Consider the following 24,195-nt stretch of genomic DNA (forward strand, 5'->3'; position numbering starts at 1 on the left):
GAGGCTCATGACATTTACTCCTTTGGCCCCGTCAGTCTTGCTGCAGACCCTGCAGAGGATTGGAGCTGGTTGCCATAAATGGTTGGAAAACAACATGTTCTCCGAGCACTTGAAATTGAGGAGCACTGTTTTAGCTTAGGGAAACAGTGGCAAGGAGCCAGGGTGACAGGTGCCCCAGAAATGGAGATGATGATGAAGCTGTTGCCAACATGAGCCGCTGCCGTCCTGTTGACCTGTGAGAAAGGGCAGCCCGCGCTCCCCAGGTGTATCGGGGAAATGACGGACCAGAAAAGGACAGGATGCGTTTGCTGGCAGTAATTCAAGTCTCTCCTCATTAAAACCAGGCCGTGAAGGAATTTAATGGGTCTCATCAGGAACAATGCTACCAGTAAAACTTTATTAGGCATCGCGGCAAGCGCAGCTCGGGGCTGCCGTGACACGGCGGAGCGGCTCGTCGCAGCCCGCAGGCAGCAGAAGAGTTAAAAACGCAGATTCCTGCTAAAACTGCCAAGAGCTACAAACCTTCTCCTGTGTGGGCGGCAGCAGCAACTAAATCCACTCCCCAACAATTGGCTGGCCTGCGGAAAGAGAGGCGGGGAAGAGACAGGTCATGGGGGAGCCCCCCCCCCCACCACCACCACCCCCAAGTAAATAGCCGCACAGCATCTGCTCAGGTTTTCGGCTGAAATCTGTCAGTCGGGTCCCTTGGTTTCACCACCAGCCTCTGCAGACAGCAGCCTCTGACCTTTATCAGGAAGAGCACCCTTGTCCTCTAATCACAGACTTCCTGGAAAACGCAATCTAGCCGGCAATTAATACAACATGAAAAAGAAAAAAAAAAAAAAAGGCTCCGTATCATGGTATTAGCACTGCAACGCTTTTAAATACACCCCCCACCACCACCAAAATGGCAGAAGAATTCAAGCATGTTCTCACAAGCCATCTCACTCCCACTAGCATTACCTAACAGGACTCGTGCAAAACATTCTCCCTCACCTTTCCCCCCGCCGCCAAGCCTGCCCTTCCCGCAAAGCCTTCCCGTGCAGATGTCGCCTGCAGCAGCGCGGCTCCTCGCTGTGCAAGCTCCAACACAGGTGTGCAGAGCGTGACCTGGGCAGAATTACATGTGCCGTTTCCACTGGGAAATCTAAGAGACTTATTAAGCCAGGACAGTGCCGATTAATCTACTAATGGAATGAATCAGAAGTGTGTTCCTGGCCCTTCTCCTTTCACATCCCAAAGCCTCCGGGGAGCTGAAACCATCTGGCAAACGCCTGCTCCGAGCGACGTTACGCTGGAAACACCTCTCCCTTCACATCGAGGAAGAACGAAACCATCTTCCCTCCAAGCAGCTATTCCGGGGAGTATCTGCTTAGCTCGCTGAGGAAGCCTGCGGCATCCCTTCAGCAGCGAAGGCAGAGCTGCTCACTCACCGTGCAGGAGAAGCGGGCAGAAGAGCGAGCAATCCCATTCATTGACTCGGGGTCCCGCTGCAGCACGAGCCGGGCAGCGAAGCAGTTAACGCAGAGGCTGCCCTCCCACAGACACTTCCCGACAGCAGGGAGGCTCCTGCCCAAATCTCTCGGTCCTCTTTCGGTGCAGCGGGAGCTGCAGGTAGGCTAGCGAGAAGGTGTTTGTGTAAAGAAAACAGGAAATCTCTAAGCACCGGAGAAGGAGAGCTGGCCAGGGAACTTAAAGAGAAATCAAGATAGCAAACAGCTCCGAGGTTCATACACGATGCGTGTTATTACAGCGAGGCAGAGGGAAGGACTGACTCAGAGATGCTGAACATCCTGCACCCTTTGAGTAATAGGCGAGATGAGGAAGAAACAGAGCTATGAGACAGCTGTCACAGAGAACGGACCTCTGGCACTTGTAAGATCATACAGCAGCACAGAAGACTCCTTATTTTACAATTTAGACCCCCACACAAAAAAAAAAGAGAAAGGTCCAAGATAACAGCAGTCACACAGCTGTGGAATTTATGCATGTGGTAACAACTGCTGTGTGTTTCTTTTTTTACTGTCACAGAATAATATGAGTACAGGGCAGGGGAGACGAGAGGTCCTCCGTGCTCAGAGGCAATGCAGAGCATGTTTAGACAAGCATCCATCAGGAATTGCCTAACTTGTTATTACAGACTCCGAGAAGCAGCAACTCTGGTCCCCTAAAATTACCCTGCCTCAGTGCTTCACTACACTGAAACAGAAAATGTTTCACCCCGTAATACACAATTTAGGTCTTCTTTGATGCTAACTATGCTGTCTTTAATGGACACAGTAAATAATCATTCCCCATCCTCCATACTTCTCTGTTCTTTCTTCTTTTTATTTTTTTCCTGCTTTTAAATAAATGTTTTCCTCATATATCATGCAATCGAAGCCTCCTTTTTTCTTTTTTTTTTTGTTTCCCTGGACTTTTTCCAAACCCTGCCTGCATCTTTCCTGAAGCACCTATAACCAGGTACAGTGCTCCACTCACCATGCTGAGCTCTGAAGAATAATTACCTTCCCTCGTTACTTGACACACCTGGAAATCCATTCCAAATTCTTGAGACCACAAAAACCAGCGCCGCGTATTCAGTTTGTTATCTCCTGTTACCCCAGATGTTTCCTTCAATATTACTGCTTAGCCAGCTACTCTCCATTTCACATTGGGAATTCAGCTCCCTCCATTAATACAGCTTGGTTTTGTTGAATTTCAAACCATTTCCTCAATTTACAGGGATCTTTTTGACACCTACCGCTGCCTTCCAAAGGCTGCCAGTGCGCACACACAAATATATTCATTCACTGAATTACCCTGATGTTCGATGAGAAGCACAGGAGGGCACAGCAGCCAGGACAGACCACATTAAGACTCCAGATACCACACACACAGAGCAAAGCATGACATAATTACTCCAGACATAGTTTTCCAATGAGGTGCTCAGGCGCTTCTTCATTTCACCTTTCATTTGCCTAGTTTATGTAAAGGTCAGGCCGGACTAGACCTGAAGCCAGTAGCTTTCTCCATCTGCCAGGCCTGCTGCCATGTCAAAGGAGAAAATTAAATTCATCTGACATGATTGGTCCTTAAAAATTAGCAATCTCTGTCTGCTGTTGCCTTAATTTCCTTTGGTAAAGCATCTTGACTGTAAGCATCCGATCTTTTTCAACATCTTCCTCGGTCCTGTAACTACACTGACTGGTTTTATTCCTTGAGCTCTCCACACTCCCTTTAAAAAAAATAAAAGGCAGAAAAAAGGATGGAGAAATAGCATTTATGTATTTATTCACATACGTACATCCTTCATTTCCCTGAAGGCTCTGAGACTGAGCAGCTTGCCCTGAGAGGCTGTGGACTCTCTCCTTGCTTGGAGACCTCCAAAAGCCACCTGGACGTGGTCCTGGGCAGCTTGCTCCGGGTGGCCCTGCTGTGGCAGGCCTTGGAGCAGGGGGCCACCACGTCCCTTCCCCCCTCAGCCATCCCGTGGTTCTGTCAGATTTCCTGCTCTGCAGAACACAGACAGCCTCCAGGGAGCCTGGAGAGGCCAAAACCAAGCTGGACACGGGGCACCGAATCGCCCTCCCCTGCTCTCCCCAAAGCACGAGGTGCTCCTGCTTCACGGCAAGAGTCGGAAACCAGGAGATAACCCCAAAGGCACGCTCTGGAAAATGAGCGGAGGCAGGAGAAAGGCGCTGGCTGAGCGCTGGGTGCCCTCTTCTGGCAGCCCACAGCCCGAGCCGCAGGGCCAGCCCTAACCCGGGCACCCCAAGGCCCTGGGCCTGGCCAAGCTGCCCAGGTATCGGGGCACCCTTACTGCTCCTCCAGGGCCCTCCACAGAGCCCCAAATCCCATTGCTCACCGCCACACCATGCTGCACTGGGATGCTTCAGGAACCTGGCCTGTCCTTCCTCGGCAGGTACACCTGCCTGGGGGAACCCGGGAGTCGCTTTTGCAAAAGCAGTGCAGCCTTTCAGGAAGAAAAAGGTGTTAAATACACACTCACATTTTCTTTCTGCTCTCTGTTGTGATTTCTTTTCCCCCCAGTTAGGAAGAAAATCCTAACCCATAGGTGTCAGTGCAGCTGTGGATGCGCTAGGAACTGAGGCCTTAAGCCCGCAGGTTGTTCCTCTCCCACCCCTGACAGCTCCCAAAACAGCTCAGTTTTAAGTTAGCCGTGCACAGAAGGACTTATTTCTTTTTTCCCCTCCCTCAAAAACCATACCTAAAGTGCAGGACTCGTCGCCACAGGATGTTGTGGATGCCAAAGACTCAGACAGCCTCAGCAAGCATTTAAACAAGTTCAATAAAGAAAAATCTATCACAGGTGACCTTAAAAATAAAATAAAATAAAATAAAAGAATCTATGGCCAGGAAATCCCAAAGCCACCAGACTGCTTAAAGAGTACCTAGCAGGGGAAGTATTGCCGAATCTTGGCGCTGCTCCCTGTGCTTTAAGTACCTGCCATTAGACACTGTCAAAGACACGACGCTGCAGCACAGAGACCTTCTGCCCGGCCCAGAATAGCCACGTTTATGCTCTTCAGTGTGATCTAATGCCCACAAACAAGCTGTTTTCTCTACACCATTGGGTTTTACCCTGCACTCCTCCAACCGATCATTTTATTGACTGCTTCTAATACATGAGCCATAGTCTCTTGCACTTCCAAAACCATTCGGAAGGGGAAATCTGACCAAAATGCTGCCCCTCTAGCCCAAATACCTCAAGGGGTTGGAGTCTCCAAGGCTCTTGCAGGCATTGGGTAAGACTTCAACAGTCAGAAAGTGCATCAGAGAACAAAAAAGTGGTCTCCTGGTCCTCTCCCAAGAAGGATGACTCACAGCTCCTCTCTTTAACCCCGAGAAGAGATGAGAAATCGCTTGAATCGGACAACCCAAACATGAAAGGAATTTATATTACATCATCCAGCCCATTTCCTGCCAACGCCTTGCAGCCCCAGAACTTGGCCGGACTATTCATCAGCAAGGTAATCGTTACTTCCCTTGAGAGACTGCTTATAGGGCTGCAGGATCTTATTGTCAGGAAGTTCTCCCATGTATTCCAATTAGATGCACTCTTTTCCCTCATTTCATCTTCTCATATAACTTTTCTCCTTTTTTTTGTTGTTGTTTTTTTTGTTTTGCTATTGAGTAACAGTGAGGCACGCGTTGATATGGAGCTTGCTGAAGGAGTTTGTGAAAGATACTCAGTGTTCTCCAAGAAGAGGATTCCCTGCCTTGTATTCAGAGGCTAGGAAAGCAGCAGACACAAGGGAAAAGGGAAATAAACACATTTAGATCCATTTACAGGACTTGCCAACTGCACAACAGTATGCTTCACGTGCTACTTAACCCTTCGGATAGGTCTTGATAGCAGGAGATCAGCTACACAGAAAGGAGAGGAGAGATCTAGGGAATGTGGCCATCACGCCTCAGTTCAGAATATAATTTTAGAAAGCAGTTTTGCAACATACTCAGTGCTTGGCGGTGTAAAAAGATGTCCTGTAAAAGATGTCCCAGCAAGTCCTCCCCTGCTGCAGTGGTAACCATATTTCTGTAACACACCTTACACTGCTTACGGCCTAGGTGCTAAGCTGTAACCCCATGCAGTTACCCCACTACACACCACCAGACCCCTCCGTGTGCAACTGCTTCACAGATATGTCCCATCTCTTGATTATCTTAGAGCTTTTTGCTCAGACTGCATTCTCCAAAGTGAGGCTTGTTATCTTTTATGGGACATGGCAGTTAGGCCAGTAACAGAACATCCCATCGGTCCTGTCTAGTACAGAGAGGAAATATTTAACTGCCTGCCCGAAGGGAGGTTATGGAAGCCAGGAAGCAGCAGATTTGGCAGTCTTACCCCCTAATTCACCCAATCTTAGACATAAGGAAGATGTTTAGAGCAGTCCCCCCTCATTAGCTTGGGTCCATCCCAAGCCTTGCATCGCTTACTTTCAGGCAAAAAAATACTCCCCTACAGTACCATGAATACCAAACCTTCTCCATTTTACACAGAGGACCTCAGATACTTCCTGATCTTTGTCCTGGCCCTTCGCTCAAAGAGAACAGTTTTGAACTTTTATTCAAGGCCTTTCTCCCTCTCTCTGTCACTCAGTTTAAGGATTTGCATTAAATATACTTCATTCAAATCAGAAGTGTAAATAAGGTGGCAAACAAACCAAAAACCCACAAACATTAACCCTCCCTTCCAGCTCCCTAATAACACCACTTCTGCTGCCACAATCTTACTCATTTACCCAGCAAGTTAGCATACTCACTAGAGGGTGTATTTCCCTGGTCAGTTACAAGAAGGGAAACAAATTAAAAACCCAAATGCTTTTCAGGAATACTACTTAAAGGTTTAAACTCTTGAGACATGAAGCCTTTGTAACTGGAGAGATTTTGGCTGGTGCAACCATGGTACAAGTAAGAACAGAGAAGTAACCAAGACATTTTCTTCCAGAAGGTCACTACTTTATGGCGAGAGCAGCTTGGTATGGAAACACTGAACTAAACCAAGAGGTTTTTGTGGATACCCTAATCCATGCTGAACTTCCAAGCTGCTAACCAAGTTGAGGCAACATCCCCGAATTCACATTTCATCCATGTGATGGAGAGGAGGGAGACGGACAAAGGAGACCCGGACCACCCTGGGCTTCCTCTCCCAGCTCCCTGCACAAGGAAAACAAACAGAAAGAAAGCAAGAGGGGAGGCTTCCTGTTCTCACAGCCTGCAAGCACGACTCACCCAGAGCAGCCCCACAGCCACGGGGAGGGAGGGAGCGCACACAGCTTGCCCGCGATGCTCCAGCAGATAGCCCCAAGCAGCAAGCGAGCAGCAGCCCAGGGGAACAGGCTGACAATTGGAGAGGATTTAACAGCATCTCACCTCAAGCCTGAACTCAAACTGAGGGGCTCGTGATAAAGCTGTTCCCAGCAGTTGCCATGGGCACTCAGGCTACCCTGGGCTGCAGGCTCATCTACAGAGACGAGAACAACAGGTCAGGCCCGGTGAGCGCTCGGGTGGCAAATCAGCCACCCAAATTACACTGAAAGAGGTGTCATTTCTGACAGGTAATGCCATTTCCACCACATTAGTACCGAGCCAATGGCCCAGTTTAATTTAAGAACGGCACTCGCAGAAGCATAAGCTTTAAAAAGAGGCTTCAAACCAGCATCCTAACCTGTTATGATAGCTGAGGATCACTCTCCATAACAGGAGAGGTGTAACAGCTCTAACACCCTGACCCAGTTCTGGCGTGTGCAATTACCTCCTGCTTGCATAAACTCTCTCCTCTCCTCTCGTCCCTTCAGTGGGAGCCGAACAAGGTGTTCTTGCTCATTTCGTTTCCTGTTGGAGAACGTTATTTATTTTGTGCAGCTGCCAAAGGCTGCCACAGAAGTGCCAGCATTCAGCAGCAATTCACATGAATTTTAGATACCACTTCTAATACACATGAAAAGCACTAGAGCAATGCGACACAGACCTTGGCTATATATAAAACAAGCTGGCATGGTTAGCACGGAATAACTTTCCAGAGCCAGAGTATTTATTCTCGACGAGTTTGTATATAAAAGTTGTGTCAGAGGAGCTGTACTGGCCATTTTCCACACGGAGACAAACTCCTAGGATCTCAGAGCTGTTTGTCACGGCTCGGGAAATGAAGCAAAGAAGTCTTGGTTCAGTGCATTTCAGGCAGGCGCTCATGTTACAAAAAAAGAAACACCATTTTGCTAGCAGGCCCGACGGAGGGATCAAGCCTCCAGAGAATAAGCTCTCCTCACCAAAAGCCTCGGTTCTCATCTCGGTTAACAGCCTTCCCGTATCCTCCTTTTGTGGAGGGCTTCATTTGTGCCGTCAGCCTAGCACTGCAGATAGGCAGGGGCATCCTGCTGTGCCTGCACGGGCTTTATGGATCCGCAGAGCAAAACTCGAGTTCTTGAGAAGAGCCCCAGAGAGCTCTGCAGCTCCCTACACAGCTGCACCAGCCCCAGCAGTGCCACGCTAACAGCAGCAGAAAAAAACTCTGTTTTTAGGCAAATTGTTATGACACTGATTTAGTACACGTGCTCCTCAAGCCCCGCCACCACAGAAAGCCCAGCAGGGCAGCACTCTGGCAGCACAGGCAAGGAACAGGGGGGCTGTGCCGTGTGTTATCATAAAGCAATCACACAACCAAATGAAGAGAAATACAGCCTCGACATGAGCTCATCTCCCTTGCCTCAGTGCTGCTGCCCAGAACACTTAAATATTTGGGAGAGGACACGAGATAAACTTTGGACTGTAGACCTAAGCGCTCCCCAACGGCCAACGCAAGGACTCAAACCAATCCCATATCCCCGCTGGCAGAAAGAAAACGGCAATAATCTGGAACATCTGGGTACGCTTTAACCACTAGAGGGTGTAAAAACAGCACAGTGAAAGGTTTGCAGCCAGCAATTAGTGGCAAAGAGAGCTGGAAGGAGCGAGAAGGACTTGCAAATAAATGAAGGAGTAGGATGCTAAGTAAGGTGAAAGGCAGGGTAGGTTATATCCAGAGAATTTCTAGTGGGACTGCTGTGGTCAAACGATGAGGTGCCTGAAAATAAACCTCTGCTCTGCTACTTCTGCTAAGGAAAACATTGTGGCAAAAAGCACAGTACAGGGATTTGCAATAAATAAGTGCAATGGCAAAGAGCAAGATATGCAGATTTACACCCTTCAACTCAAATCCATCTCCTAATCTGATGAAAAGGAGAAATCTGACACAATTGCTTCTGCATCTCGTAATTAACTTTGTTACAGGGTCAGGATTACTGCACACAATCCCACACCACTTCCTTCCTCCCTCCCCAGTGCGGAAAAGCAGGTGATGCATCAGGCAGTGCTCTCTCCCTCACACCAGCCCATCTGCAGCAACAGAGGGTTCTTTTCTACTGCTATCATGTTAGAGGCTCCCAATCAGATTAGCTAAAAGCCTTGAAACCTCATTAGTGAAAACCAGACCTGAATTTAATCCGTTTCAGGGCCAAAAGCAAGAAGGAAGGAAAAAACCTTTACCACAGATCAAGATGTCACCAAGAAGAGATTTGATTCTCTGTTTCAAACAACTATTTGCTAAAATGAAAACACCCAAGTGTTGCTGCTGCTGTTTGCCCACTGGGACATCTCTGTGAAGCTATGGCCCACCTGAAATACATCGGCACACCAGCTAATGTCCATCCCTTCCTGCTCACCCAGACAGAGCCCCCCGGGGCTGCCCAGTCCATAGCACAGCTTCCCGAGCCCGTTGCCGCTGCTCTGGTGACCCGTCAGCAACAGCAGCTCTGGACTTTCACATCAGAAGAGTTATTAAGGGATGAAAAAGAGGAAACTCGTGAAGCAGGACATCAGAACGAAACACCCAGACAACCCCAAACCAGCCCGAAATGGGAACAGTGAAACACAAAATACGGTGCAGACGGTGCTACCAGAATGGAAAAGCTGAAAGCAGACAGGAATGTCTTTAAGGATCCGGGACTGGCCCTGGCTCTCAAAAGTTGTGTTTTTTACTTAGCCAGGATATAGTAGGATCCCAACTCCCATAGCACTGCAGCACATATTATCTATTTCTGCTGGTTAACAGTTTGATATATCCCAATGCACATTCTGAGCAACTCCCTCTTATACAGAAATTCATACACACATTGCAAGCACCAGAGGCTTAAGCTCTTCAGCTGCTGATGCTGCAGTGTGCTGCCCCACCTTCATAAAAACAGGCCTCACCAAGACGGAATGAAAATCCCTTTCTCCAGACAGGAGTACCTGAGAGCATTAGAGAATTTGATTTTAGCTTTGCTATTTGTTCATTACTGAAACGTGACGCATTATTGATTTTCTGTGCATATTAATCTCGTCTTACACTGGCTCATACTCAGCTTCGCAGGAGCAGTGCATAAAACTGGAGAAAAAAAATACCTCCATTCCAAGAAGGAAGATCTAATGTGTGACAGTTGTGTCTCGTAATCCATTAAATTTCATTTGTTCCAAAGCATCTCCTCCTTCCTTTGCACAAATCCATCAGCTGGGATTTCTCTGTCTTCTGTTAGGACGCGAGAGAATGCTTAACAGATGCAATGCACCACGCAGTGCAATTTTGTACTGCTGTGGAGTGAGAACATCCTGGATAAGAGCAAGGGGCAGGGGCCCTGAAGGACTTGAAAGGAAGGCAAGAGAAGTTCACAGACGCTAGGAACAACCCAACAGGGCACGTCGTTCCCCACCGCACTGGCAAAGCTAGCAACGCAGGCTCGCACAAAAAGTAAATGTTGTTTTGCTCCCCAGATGCTAGAATTACCGCAATAAAACAGGGCCAAGCATGCACTGGCACTGAGCATCTACATTCATTAACGCTGAGGAGATATAGTGGGAGCTTAGGACGGGGATTTGAAGTTACAAGAGTTTTTAAGAATAAAGAATCTCCTGAACCGCTGGTAATGTGGAACATTTTTAACCCCTTTCTAGGCAGGTTGCCACATAGTGCTGGAGGCCATAAAAAACCACCCCGCTCACCATATAGATCTCCACAAGCATTGCACAACAGAACAGAATTTCCACTCCTTAACAAGATGGTCAGGAAGCCATCGGACAAAACACCCCTAAGCGTACAGAGACACGCAGGCACATTCACTGCAATCAGACTCTTACTTGATTGTCTCGTGCTGGGTATCCATGATAACCTGAAGTCAGAGGCTCGTTCTGCAAGACAAGAAAACAAAGATTGAATGTAGTGGTTACACGGAACGGAGAGCAAGGAGTTACAGGTCTGTCTTAACTCGGCCAAAAAGAAGAACCTGCATGAAATGGGGGAAGAAAGAGCCACGAAAAAGCATTCTGCTAACTTCCCATCATCCGTGTAAGCTGATACACCTAAGATTTATTTTCACCTTCGTACGCCAAGTTGTGCAGAAGGAAAAAGAAAACAAGAAATCAGAGCCCTAAAATAAGCATAAACTAATCCTACCTCACCCCCTATAATTTCAGTTGTGTATAATTCTCGCGATTTTCCAAAGAATTTTTTACATGCAAACATCATTTACCATCGTGAAAACTGAACAAAATAGAACAAGAAATTACAGAAGTTGCTGCCCACCTCGCCCGGTCCTGACGAAATGTTTCCCTAAACACCAGCCATAAAAGTGTTAATTTTCCCCTTTTCAAAACTAGCCTAATAGTTTAACGTGAACTTAAAAAGCAGTCAGCGTAACTTCAATTACCCTGGCAAGCCCGAACAGTACCTCACACGATAGCAATCCAATCCTTTAGAGTTTCTTCCTCCACCCCAGAAGGGATCCTAAACCTACACTCCTGGCAGCCCTGTCACCCTGCTCCTTGGGGCACATGAACCTCCAGCACTTCTGGAATTTCTCCCCAAAATCCCCAGATTCTCCTCTATTTTAGCAGTGCATTGGGGATTAAGATAACACAGCTCCTAATAACTTCTAAACATTCATTTCTGTTTATTTCTTTGTCTTAATTTCTTCTCTGTTTCTCTCCCTTCAAGGCTTCCTTTTCAAAACAGGGAGAGGGCACTCAGGTGCCCCGTGCATCCTCCTCCCTGGGTAAAGACTAAACTAAACCAGACAAATCTTATTTCAGTTCCACCCTGGTACCCCTCCTCACCCACGAGCACCTCCCTGCAGAGGGCTAGGACGAAAGGAGGCCAGCAGTCTCCAGCAATCAGTTTTTAAGTCCGTTCCTATCTCTTGTTATGGCTGACAAGGAGGAACTCCTAAGCCAGCCCTGCGCTTTCTCCGGCAGCTCTTGCAGAAGGGAGAGACCCTGACAAAACACAGCAAAACAATCCCAAATGGTCAAAAGTGAAGGTTCTGCTTTTACTGGCGCTGGGCTGTTCAGCTCAATGTGGCCAGCTCCTACCAGAGAGAAATCTTCTGCAGGGCATGCAACTGCAGGGCTAATTTCAGTTTACACATGAACAGTGCAACTTCTGCTAAAAAGCTAGATGCAAACAATCCAATATAGGGCCTCGCAATGCTGTTTTAAATTCGTGTTTGTCCTCCCCTCTCTTCTTTTTTACCTCAGACCTGCCCAGGGGATTCTCTGCGGAAACTCGCCAGGAAACATCAAACTCCATCTCCAGGCTCTCCCGCTAAGCCCGGGTAGCGCAGGCGGGATGAGAGCTTCAAGGACAGCACAAGTGCTGGCAGCCGGTTTGGGGGATTAACAGTAATTAAGCTGACCACCCTGCGAGTACATTCTTCTCAAGCACTGACAGCCAACGAGCAGGTAAAGCACAAAACTCCACAAATGCAGAAAGAGCAGAAAGCACGCTCAGGCTGGAAGAAGCAAGCGGAGACTGACAGCTGCGGTGCTGGAGTGTAACCCAGCTTCTGAGTTTTACCCGTGAACCTAATTAAAACCCAAGCAACATGACGATGGAAATGCACAGCTATTACTCCCCCCGCATCCTCAGTGTAAGTACACATTGTAAGAAAACACTCTGATTGCTGTTCCTCCCACACACAACAGTTTACCAGCCTAAATGAGCGCAATAAACGTCCACCTCCTATTTCTCTTCTCCTGCTAGAGATCATTCCAGGTCTGGTTTGAACAGCACGTTGGACACGTGTGTGCAAGGTCAGTACCTTAAACGTGCTCGTGTGCCAGCAATCTCTTTCAACAACACCTTGGAAACCAGGAAGGTTTCCCCACGGTGAATAAGGAATAAACGGAGAAGGTACCACTGCAGATGCTGAAGATATGGACAGTGAACATAAGCAGAAAGTAATAATGAAGAAAGGAAAAAAAGAAATAGTTATTTTGGGGATGATGTTCTTCATCACATCAGGGACTAAGGAAAGGACCTGTCACCAAAAGCAGTGGCTGAAAAGGGACAAAACCAAAAGCTTTGTGGGTTTCCTGAAACCAAAGGCCCTGGATGCACATAAGTCACCTCCAGAAACAGAATGGTTTTGTAAGTAGAAGCAAATCACAAGAGTGTGCAAAGGAAGAGAAAGATGGCTAGAGAGATGTATGGATGGCCCACAGCATATAAGAAAAGAAACATCTGAAAGAAACAAGAAGAAAAAAAAATAAGTGGAAGAAAGAAAACACAGCTGGCAAACCCCACTTTGCTTTTTGGAGAACAAAACCCACAAATTGCAACTAAAAATGTCTGAGGGACGCTGTTTCAATAGAAGGTAAAGGGACGGGTGAAAGAAGGTTACTTCATGAAGCAAGAGCTTGGGAAAAGTGGAGGTTAGGAAGAGGGTAGCAGCTGGAGCAGTAAGGTCACTCAAGGGCCAAAGATATCTCTGCCTTCCGTACCGCAACGCTGCCACGAAGCACTGAGCTATTTGCGAAATCCCTGCTGTGCGTATCATTGCTCTAATTGAACTTCGCTCTCCAAGAGAAGGCAGCGAGCGCCCAGGGAAACCGCCTCCCGCCAATAATCTCCAGCGCTGCCAATTTTACAGGTCACTAATGGTGAATCCGGGGCCTGCTGCATGCTTATGGCATGCGGGGCGTGCTTTTGTTGCAATCCAAACGGAGCTAGAAGGGAAGGAGTTAAACTCACGGCTGGAACAGGACAGTCCAACACGTCCAGAGAGAAAGGGGATCTGGGGCAGCAGAGATGGGGGATACAGCAGCATCTCCTCCACCTGCACGCACACAAGCCTAATCTCACAAAATGGAAGTGAAAAGAGAAGGGGGGGAAATTTATCACAGATAAATACCCTGCCCTCAAGCATGCAGGGACTCCCCCTTCCCCTAATGGCCTGGTGGGAGAGGGAAGCCCCAGCTAACTCCGCTTCTCCCAGCAATTACTTTCCTCTTTCGCTACCAACATGCAACCAGACGTTCATAAAGAAATTGAGTTAGGCAGCGCTAGCCTGCCAAATCAAATCAAGCTGCCACCGGGATGTTTCATTACTTTGTTTACCACTGAAAGGCATTTCTCAGGTACTTGCAATTTGCTTTGGAGCGAGGAGAGAAAAATAGACGATAATACAGCAGATCAGATTGCTGCAGCTCACGTTGAGATTTTATTCAAAGCGTACTGACAACCTCACACACGCTTCCACACCTCCCTCGGACATGTGAGCATTGCTGCTGTACCCTGCTAACAGTCTCTGGCTGTCCAAGGGGATTTAACAGGAATAAAAGTCGCAATTCAGTCAGGTCCACTAAGTCCTAAACGCTCTCTTCACCTCAAATATTCCCCAACTTTGAATATCCCAGCCTTGTTAGCACAAGTTCAATCCCACTGGCATTTGCAATAGTAGGGTCTGCCACAAAGTGCAGAGCACCCAGGCTTTGATGCTGTTAGGGTTTGGCTTTTGTTGTGGGTGGGTTTTGTTTTGCTTGATTATTTTTTCTTATTTTTGTTTGTTTGGGGTTTTTTGGGCAACGGCTGTTTTTTTTTCTGTCAACTTAAGAAATTTTAGAAATCACTGAACTCAACAATACTTGAAAACAGATGGGGTTTTCCATCAGCCAGGACAGCAGTAAGAAATGACTGGCTCTGCACGTTCTGCTGGCTTATGAAAGGCCACAGAGGACCGGAGCACAGTCAATCATCTAGAAGAAATGTCATAGCTGGAATGGATAATGAGAGGTCTAAAAGTCTCCTCACCCTTTCCTTAAAAATAAAGCTAAAATTTAGCTTAAAGAGGAAATAATTCTCTTTGACCTAACTTGACCCCAGAACAAATTAATTTTACATCTCAGAGTCATTTTGCTAGACTCAATCAGAGAAGCCTGATTAGCAATTGTTTCTTGACCACCAAACTAAGCCTAAAGCCTGCAGGTTAAAATTGCACTACTAGGAACCATTAGCTCAGTAAATTCATCCATATTTCTCCAGCCAGAGAATCAATTCCCGTTGAATCCCAACTTCAAATTGAAGCACTGAGCCCTCTTGGTTGCAAAGACAGCCTCAGAAATGAGACCAAGTGATCTCTCTTCGCTGGGTTTGCAGGATGCCTGGCTTCATGACAGCGCTGAGAAAAACTTCAGAGTGAAGTTAATGCAATTTTTTTCAAGTTTCACAACCACCTCCCAGGGTCTGGGCGATGACAGCAGTAGATGAGAACAGCTCATTCCCCTCTGCTCCGGCTGCCTCCAGGAGTTACCACCAGCACAGCAGCCTGGTGGCTTGGACAGACACGGAGAGGGAGAGCTCTGGGAAGCCAGAAACCTCAGAGCTACACAGAGCAGCGAAATAAAGGTGACAAAAAGTTACTTATTCCTCCTGAAAGCAAAATGGGATTTTGAAGTGGTGAGATAGCACAAGCTACACATTTATCAGAGACTTGAGCTAGACAAACAGAAGCCACTTTTCCAGAACACCGAGAATAAGATGTTTACAAAAAGAGGCTGCAAAAAAAAAAAAAAAAAAAAACTGGCAACTAAGCTATTAATCTGAAAGTGACAGCTGCGAAAAAAAAAGTAAAGCTTGTGAGCCAGGCAGAAATCCCAGCACTGCTCTCCGCAGCTCAGTGGTTTCACTGTCCTTTTTGCTATACGTCTCGCACAGCACAAAAGACAGCAAATCTGGGCTTTGAGAGGGGGGTGAGCTCTAAAAAGGCATTTTAGTACTTCACCTGTGGCAGTGCACTAGTAGACCTGTAAATACCTTGACCTTATTACCGGCTCCTGGGAAAACAGGTATGTCTTCATTAGGCCCTTCCTTGTACAGATCGCTGCATATCAGCAAACAGAAAATCGCTGTTTCTTTGCCCAAGTGCATCTGATGCAGTCAGTTTGCCTTCGATTTGTTTGCGCCGTCTCCCTACCTCAAATTATCTGTGGATAAAATTAATGGGAAAAGCAGCATCTACGTCTGAACTACCGATTATTAATGAAAAAAACTGAACTAAAGTAGTTTTTAAATGGATCTTAATGTCACCCTTCTCCCTTGATACTTACCCTAATTTGATATATAGCTCTCGCTAATCACTCTGCAGTTCCAATAACTGCATCTATAGTGTGGGACACTTCCCTTCAGCTGTCTTCACTTTCAATTAAATTTGGTTCTCGGCTTTGGCCGGGCTCCAACCAGGCAGACGTCACCCAGCAGAGGACTTCCATTTATCCACTTCCTCGTTAGCATCCCGACATCAACAACCCGTGCTGATGGGGACGCGAGCAACAGGACTTTAGACTTTACTCCTTGCTCGTCCCCTTTTATTCTGGAGCGTGTTTGGGGGCTCAAAGCGATTCTGGCAAAAAGATTTTGATAAAAGGCACCCCGCCAAGTAGGCTGCGCGCTGCTGTCCTTGTGATCGCCCGGAGAACTCGTGCTGGTTGGCATGGCCCCATCTTTCCACGCCCAAATTACCGAGGCCGTGCCTCTAGGGACAGACGGACATCACGGGGCACCCTGGAGGGACAGACGGACTGGCAGCGCCATGCTCCAGCCACGAAGGCCCGGAGCCTGGCCTTGCGTCCCCAGGGCCTGGAGGCCGGAGGCCCATCCGGGCTCTCTTCCTTCCTGGAATTCTGGCCCCGTTGCCATGGCGACAGCAGCCTCTGGCTGGGCCCCCCCCCCCCCGCAAGGTTTCCCCTTTTCCTAAAAATACGGCATTTTCAGGAGGAGCCAGAGAGGGTGGGACAGGAGAGCAGGCAGCGAGGCTGCCCAGCTCTCCTGCCTCCTTACAACACCATGGCTCCCTCGGGGAGCTGCACTGGGGTCTTCTACCTTTTCACCAGGCATTTTTTGAGATTCCTAAAACAGCCCGAAAAGGTGTTTGGCCTTCCCTCTGCTTCCCCAGGCACTTGGCTGGGAAGCAGCGCCATGCGGGCCGTGCATTTCCCCCGCGTGGCGGCCGTCTCGCCACGCGCTTCCCACCGAGACGCAGCTCAATCCATGCTGAAGGTGGTAGGCTGAGACATGCAGCCAGGAAAAATAGAGAAAATAAAATAAAATAAAATAAAAAGAGGCAGCCCCAGCCACTCACCCCCCCCCCCCCCTTGGTTCCCTTGTGCCAGTACAAGCACTCACTTTCCCTGCGCGCTGAGCTGGGTCAGGCAACTGAGGCAGATGATAGAGGAAAAAAAAATAATAACCATGTAGGTTTCTGCCTGTGTGCTTTCAGCTGAATCTGCTCCTCATCCTGGCTGACTGTATGGCCATGGGGACAGCCGGTGGACATGGCTACAGGCATGAGAAGGAGACAGTCCCTGTTGCAGACCCACATGGTATAGCGGCTACAAGCCCATTGCCCACCTCTGCGATCACCATACAACAACCCAGAGATCCCCTGCATCCCATAACTCGCTGTGGGGCTCGCAAGCTCCCTTCTCGGCCATAATCAGCAGGCAGGACATGAGTCGGGGCCAGCAGAAGGGAGTCTGGTCCCGCTAGGGCTCCCCGAGCAGGAAGCAGGCTATGAAGCAGCACGCCAAGAGACACACGCTCTCCGAGGCAGAGCCCCAGCCCGAGGTTGTTTTGCTACCCAGTGACATAGCGGAGACGAGAAAGGAAGGTGATGTCAGATTAATAAAAATAGCCTTCTGCCCTGATCAGAATTTGAATAGTTTGGAGGAATTAGCCAGGCAAGCCTGTGAGGTAGACAGTAAGACAAAACAGGGTGAGTTTCGGGGGAGGTTGCATCCCTGTCAAACAAAGCAACAGTGAAGTCACTCAAAATTGGTGCAATTTTCTGGCCAGAAGGAGGCATTACCACATCTTTGCTATTCCTTGCTTTACCACAGCATTTCCTCCTTTCTTCCTAGCTTCCCTTACCAAATCCTACAGCTACAGAAGGCTCCCAAACAAAAGTAAAAGCTTAACTCCCCCACCACTCCCCCACCCCCAAAAAAGCTCCGTGATTTCTGCTTCTTAAAGTCATGCTTTTAATCATGCTCATTCAAAATATTTATCTTCTTAACTCCAAGCTTGGGGCACTTCTGATTGGAGAAATCCTGCACATACTAAGGAACTGCAATTAGCTGGTAGAGCAGAAGCTGCAGAACTGAATGCACAGAAATATGTTTGATCAAACCACACATAAAGACAGCATTTAAACTTCTGAGTCTTAAAAATGCAGTATTCAAGAAGTTTACAAATACACATGCGGGTTTGAAGCTGACAGCATCTATATGACATTACAATACAGACATCCGTAATTCTGCAGAATGGAGACTTTCATACACAGAAAGCACTTCCACAGCTAAAATGGAAGAGCTAAAATCGAAGCATATTACTGAGATTTATAACAATGCAGATTCTCCTCTGACTTTTCATTTTTTCTTTTTGAATAATCGAAGCGGCTTTCCGAAGGTTAGAATCAGCTTTCCACCAACCAGGTTTTCATTTTCCAGATCAGCCAAGGGGTGTTTTCACCTTCTCAAAGAGATGAGATTTCATTAATTTAATGTAATTTAAAGTAATTTGAATGTTGAAAGCGTGCACTTCTTTTGGATGACATAAGGCAGCATCTTCGTACTGCTCCGGGCATAAAGGAAATAGAGCCTGCCTCTGCTGCTCCATGACCTATGCTGGCAACAATAGATCCAGCACAAGTTAAAGCCCCTGGGAATACTGTGCACAGCGTGACGTCTATGATCCAGCAAATACAAGGACAATCTGCATGCACAGAAGTCAATAGCACAGAATATTGATTTCCCTCTTTTAGTAGGCAGAAGCATTTTAAAATGGCAGCTCATCTTCCCTTCCACTCTTACTCAACAGGAACCGAACAGGGCTCCTAGTAAGGCTTTAAAATCCAGCGGCGGGGGCACCTTTGCATGCCACGATTACCACACGCAGCTGAGGAAGCATTTCACACATGCTAAGCCGCTCATTAGAGGGCAACATGCTCATGGCATGAAAATCCAGCTTGCTCTAACACGACAGCTGTAAGCTTTTGCAAGAAAAGAGAACGAAAAAGTTCTGCCTTAGCAGACAGCTTCACTGCCTATGCTTTCTCAGAAACACAGGATGGAAAATATGGAAGTGCACAGAGCAAGGGAGAAGACAAATCTCAGATGCAGAAGGGAAGCCAGTGGATCACAAACTTGTTGGTTGATTTTGCAGATATCCAGAGACTGTTGCTCAGAGGCTAAAAGGAAAGAAGTCTACTCTTACTTCGCAGAAATACATTATAGTTTTTATATTACCTTCAGAAGAGAAGGCTGAAACTAATTTTTTGGTTGGCTGTGAAGAGGCTGCAGCATAAAATTAAATCTGCCTTACTTCTAGGGAAATTGGCACGAAAAAAGAGTGGCACAACAGCACACGATTCAGCCAAAATCATGCTGTACACCAAAAGTCCTGGAGGCAAAATAGGTGCAAGATAAGTTTTCTGTGCCCTGGACATCCTGACCTGATTGCATAAGCTGCCCTAGATAGCTACAGAAATGATTTTCCCAGGTTTGCTTTACAAACCGGCTTCCCTTCCCCACACACATCGTTGCTTTAGGATCGCCCAGGCAATCACAGCTCCATCTCCCGGGTACCAGCGCCCGCGGACACCGGTCAGCCTAGGAGAAGGGCAGAAGCCAGGAGGGCCAGGGCTGGAATGGCGAGGGGTTAAAAAAAAGCCCTGGGGATGCAGGCAGCGGGACTCAGGGTGAAGAAAAGGCGGGCTTCATCCGAGCCCCGCGGCCACGGCTGGTTCTGATTAAGCCTGCACGATTGTGGAGCTGCACAGGAAGCGCTGGGGGTGGGGGGGTCTCAGTCATCGCCATCCCAAACACACTGGTAATCTTTGTGTTCCAGCAGCACCATCTGGAAACAGTTAGAGAGAAACAACTCCCAGGCCTTCCCTCCAAAGGAAAAAAAAAAAAAAAAATCGGGAAAAAAAAAATCACTCTTAAGACCATTAAGCCTGGCCCCTTCATCCCCCTCCTGGAAAGCTCCTCTCCCTGCAACAGCAGTGAACAAAAGGGCATCCGTGGCGGAGAAGGAAACCCAGAGACACACAGCAGCTCTCCCTGCTCACGATAGGTGTCCCAAGGTGTCTCAGCACACGCTCTGGAGACAAAGACGTTGTCTGTAGCCTAAATGACACGTGCTGGTATTTTAAAAGGGAAAAGGAGAGGTCAGGATTGTTGAATTTGACCGGAGTAGATCACCCAGGAAGGGTTTGTTTATTACAGAGGTACTCCCCTGCACACAGCTTGCAGCGGCCGCCACCTCCACAACCAAGTGAAGCCCGCAGGGCTCCTACCCTTCCTTCCTTGCTTTTACCTTTATTCGCCTCTCTCCCACACATCAGCATTTTTCAGGGTTTTTTTCCTCTAATTAGACACCCAAGCGCTACACGCTTGCCTACAAAAACGCAGAAACATATCAAAACAAAATCAAAGCTAACCTTTCAACATCCCAATTAAGCAATTACATACGAGGAGTAACATGACTGATTCCTGCTACACCACAACGCCGTTGCACTACAGAAAACACGCCTGTGCTTTTCGCCTCGCATCCACCCTCTAACCCAGTGCCATCTCTTTACGGGCCGCAGGCAGGCTGGACGAGACGTGGCCACCCGCCAAGGCCCTCTATAATCAGAGGACAATTCATAAAAATTAAAAAAAAAAAAAGTCTTAAAATAACAGGTTTTCGCAACCGTTAACCGAGGACTCCTTGGAATCCGCTTCTTTTATACAAACCTCCTCGCTGCTGCTGCAAAGCTCACTAACACAGCTAAACACAGCTGCCCTGAGACGCCAGCATGGTAGCTGTGGCCATGCCTCTCTGCCAAGTACATGAAAGAGAGAAATCCTGCCTAGGCCACCAGAAACACCCGTCCCGGACAAGTTGCCCAGTGTGGCAGGCTAGAGCCAACGCCCCAGCCCAGCTTGTCCTTGCTTTAAGGGACGAAGGAAGCGTCCCAGTGCAGACAATGGTCAGAGGGAGAAAGGGGTTAAAATAAGGAGGAAGGGCGCATTAAGCCGCGAGCCTCCTTCCCTCCCAGAAGGACACCTCCTCTGAGAGGAGTTTCAGCAGATGCTTTGTTTCGAAACTTTAAGAGAAAGGCAGAAAAAAGACCTGCCCTTCATCTGGAAGGCCGCGTCCCAGACGTTTGGAGAGCGCTCTGCAGAGAAAGGAAGATGAAAAACAAAAACAAAACAAAACCCGGCCCCGCTAGAGGGACAAAACGAGGCATTTACAGTAAGCTGTTGTTCCCATTTCATTGCAGGCAGACACGAGGCGAGCCACTCTGAAGGTGCTCCTAGGCTCGTGTTACTGCCGGGAGCACAGCTCTCCAGCGAGGTGTCTGTAAGCGGTGCGAACTCTTACGTTTGGCCCAGATCGGAGCACGAGTCCTGCTTATAAGGGAAAAGCTGCTGCTCGTATTCCACCCCGAAAGGCCAAGAACCTTATGTATTAGTGGAAAAATGAAGCGAGAGACTGCCAGCAGTCTCAGGCACTGGATATTCTTATACCGTTATCGTACAGCCCGAGTTTAAACGCAGCCAGCAGCCACAAAAATAAGACTGCAATTAAACAAGAGGTCATAGGAATAAATCAAGCCCTGCAAAGGCCAAGGCAGGTGTCAGAGGCCTTTGTGGCCATGGCAGCGCTGAAACACCAGGAGGCTGCACCCTGCGAGGCCTAAGCCTGCTGACCAGGCAGGACACGGACGCAGCTCTTGCCTGCAGCACCCCGCAATCCTGCAGTGGTTCCTCTCTCATTTTTAACAGCTTAGAGGTCTGCTAGAGCCCAGAAGAGCCTCAGAAACAGTGGGCAGCCTCCTCACAGAGCCTCAGCTCCACCCTACTGCCTCTGCAGATCGCCTAAAGCCACTGGAAAGAGACACGCACTCCCCCCCCCAGAGGTCTCAACGCCCATGCACCGCGCATTCCTGCGAGCACCACACAAAGGCATCAAAGCCCCATCCGCTCCCTGCCTGCCAGACAATGCCATAAACCAGCTGCTTGGCCAGCAGAGGAGCTAACCCAAACTAGTTCCTCACAGACCCATGCCCTTGGACCAACCCAGCCTCCTGCAGCAGTAACCACAGCCCCCGGCACGTCCCGTGCGGGAGCCCCACCAGGAGCATAACCCATGACCCTGACCACCTTTCCCTCAGGGTCTCCCCGACCCCATCTCCATTAATTTTTTTTTTTTTTTTTTTTTTTTTTTTTTTTTTTACAAAGCCTTTAGGAGTGAGGCAGCATTGCAATTCTACCAACTTGTAAATGCGATGGAAATTACCACTTGGTTCGTAAGCGTGCACGCGTGGGAAGGGATTATCACGGCACATTCACGTAAATCTTGTTTCCTTCACAATTTAGTCTAAAAACCTCTTCCGTGTGCAGTCCCGGGAGGCTTATTTGCATTAAGAAGTTCCATCTCCCTCCCCAAGTCTACAAATGAAATGCAGAACAGCAGAGATCTGAAAACACTCAACTCCCGAAATTACCGCATCGCATTTCTTCCGATGCGGCACGTCCATGTGAAGGAAACAAAAAAAGGGAGCTGCCCTCCCACCACACGCAAACATCTTAAATTAGGTAGAGAAAAGTGTCAGCGCAGCAGCCTCCTGAACCAGAGCAGACCAAAGGAACCACGACAAGAAGCAGACAGGAGGGCTAGTCGAAGTTTTAAACCCTGCCAAAGCACCATTGCCTTTTTTGTTCTGTTTTGTCAAGGTTTCTTTGTAAACACAGCCAACATTTGTAGTCAGCGCTCTCGTTGCAGCACCGTAAATTCAGCTCTACCCGTTCCTTCTTGCTGCGCACTTGGTTAACAACTGCTTGGCCCAGGTGTAAAGAGATTAAGCCTCAGCCCTCTTGAGCTACACAGTGATATGAAACACCTTCTTCTAAGAGCATGGTTTTTAGAGCCAGATTAAGCCAACCTCAAGACGGCTGCCAGGAAAAGGGATCGCCCTGTTTTTCTCCTCCTGCTCTCAAGCGCGCATCCGCACTTCATCTCTTGCATGCGTGATACAGGCCACAGAAGAACACAGCAGATCAGATCAGCCTGCATGTCCTCCTGGTCTCTAATCCCTCAAAAAGGAAAAGGATTAGCTTCATGGACAAAGGTGGTTGCTAAAGGCCACGTAATCCCTCAGAGCGGACGCAGAAGGTTGTAGGTCCACATGGTTGGAGACAGGGGGAAGGCAGGGCTCCTCTTTCAGTGACAGAAGCATCGTCTTGGGCCAGGTTAAGCCAACAATGAAACTGCAACAAAGCGAGCCTTGCCTGCAAGCTGCCTCCTTATGAAGAATCCATCCTGACCTCCATGCATTTCAGTCTCACACACAGGCATCTTTAACAGCCCTGTAAGACTCAGAGGCTTTATGCTAATGAAGAGCTGATCATGAGCAACATCAAGCACTCATCCGAAGCAGCAGCAGAAAGTCTTATTTCTGGTCACACTTCACAGCATCTCTTCCAGATGCCAAAACATCCCTGGTGCTGTACAACCTAACTAGATACGGGTGATGTTTGCTCACTCACACTCTTCTCCTGCCTTCATCCCTCTAAAGGAGGCAGCAACTCCAGTTTGCTGCCATTCTACCGAGGAGTGGAGGCATTTCAATGACTCTTTCATGAGCAAAGGGGTGCTACATAGAGAGTAGCAACAGGCATGAAAAGCCAAGCCATCGTGCTCATTCCAGTAGGTATTGACAAAGCAGGGAGAATCCAGGAGAAAAAAAGGCATTTCTGTCAACTATATCCATCCCCACTTGGTAGCTAGTTTTCAAATCAGTAATTACTACGGACATATAGAAACAGATGCTAATTTTTCCCCCATGTTGTATTTAGAAAAAATGTGCATAAGCCCCTTTATTTTTTTAAGGGCTTTTATTTGTGACTTTCAGATGAAAGTCATTGCTCTTCACGGCAGGCAAACACGCTACTGTCACAAAGAGGTGACACGGATTTGACGAGCCCAACAGCAGAAGCACTGACCGAATGGGAAGGATGTTGATAGTTGGATGAGGCACGTTGCAGATTTCACTATTAAGCACTCTAAAAGTGCACATCTCCAGTCACCTGAGCAATCCTTGTAAGTATTCCCACATCTCTTCCTGGTGCCACAGCCTCCAATAACAAGATCTGTGACATCCAAGAGCCACACGCATCCTAGAGCTGAGAGACTTTACCTCAGCATAGAATACGACCTGGCTTCAATTATTAATGCTTTCATTACCTCCCAGCTGGACTACATACAGCGTGGTGACACAGTGACAGCACGAGGCTTCAGCTTTTAGGAAACTCCAAATCTCACAGGAACTGGAGCTGACAGCTTCATCCCCTGGCACG

At 48.0% G+C, this 24,195-nt stretch overlaps 1 protein-coding gene across 21 annotated transcripts in view; it reads right to left on the bottom strand.

Moving 5' to 3' along the window:
* RBFOX2 (RNA binding fox-1 homolog 2) overlaps positions 1–24,195 on the bottom strand; it is a 157,873-nt gene that overhangs the window by 116,747 nt on the left and 16,931 nt on the right. For all 21 annotated transcript variants that reach the window (XR_014619067.1, XR_014619068.1, XR_014619069.1 and 18 more), the window contains exon 2: positions 10,654–10,704. Coding sequence is in view for 9 of the 21 variants with exons in the window: in XM_084300267.1 (XP_084156393.1) it covers positions 10,654–10,704 (51 nt within the window). In the remaining 12 variants the exon portion in view is untranslated. The remainder of the gene's footprint in view (positions 1–10,653; positions 10,705–24,195) is intronic.

The sequence above is a fragment of the Netta rufina genome (genome assembly GCF_964035555.1).
Source record: "Netta rufina genome assembly, chromosome: 1".
NCBI classification, from domain to species: Eukaryota; Metazoa; Chordata; class Aves; order Anseriformes; family Anatidae; genus Netta; species Netta rufina.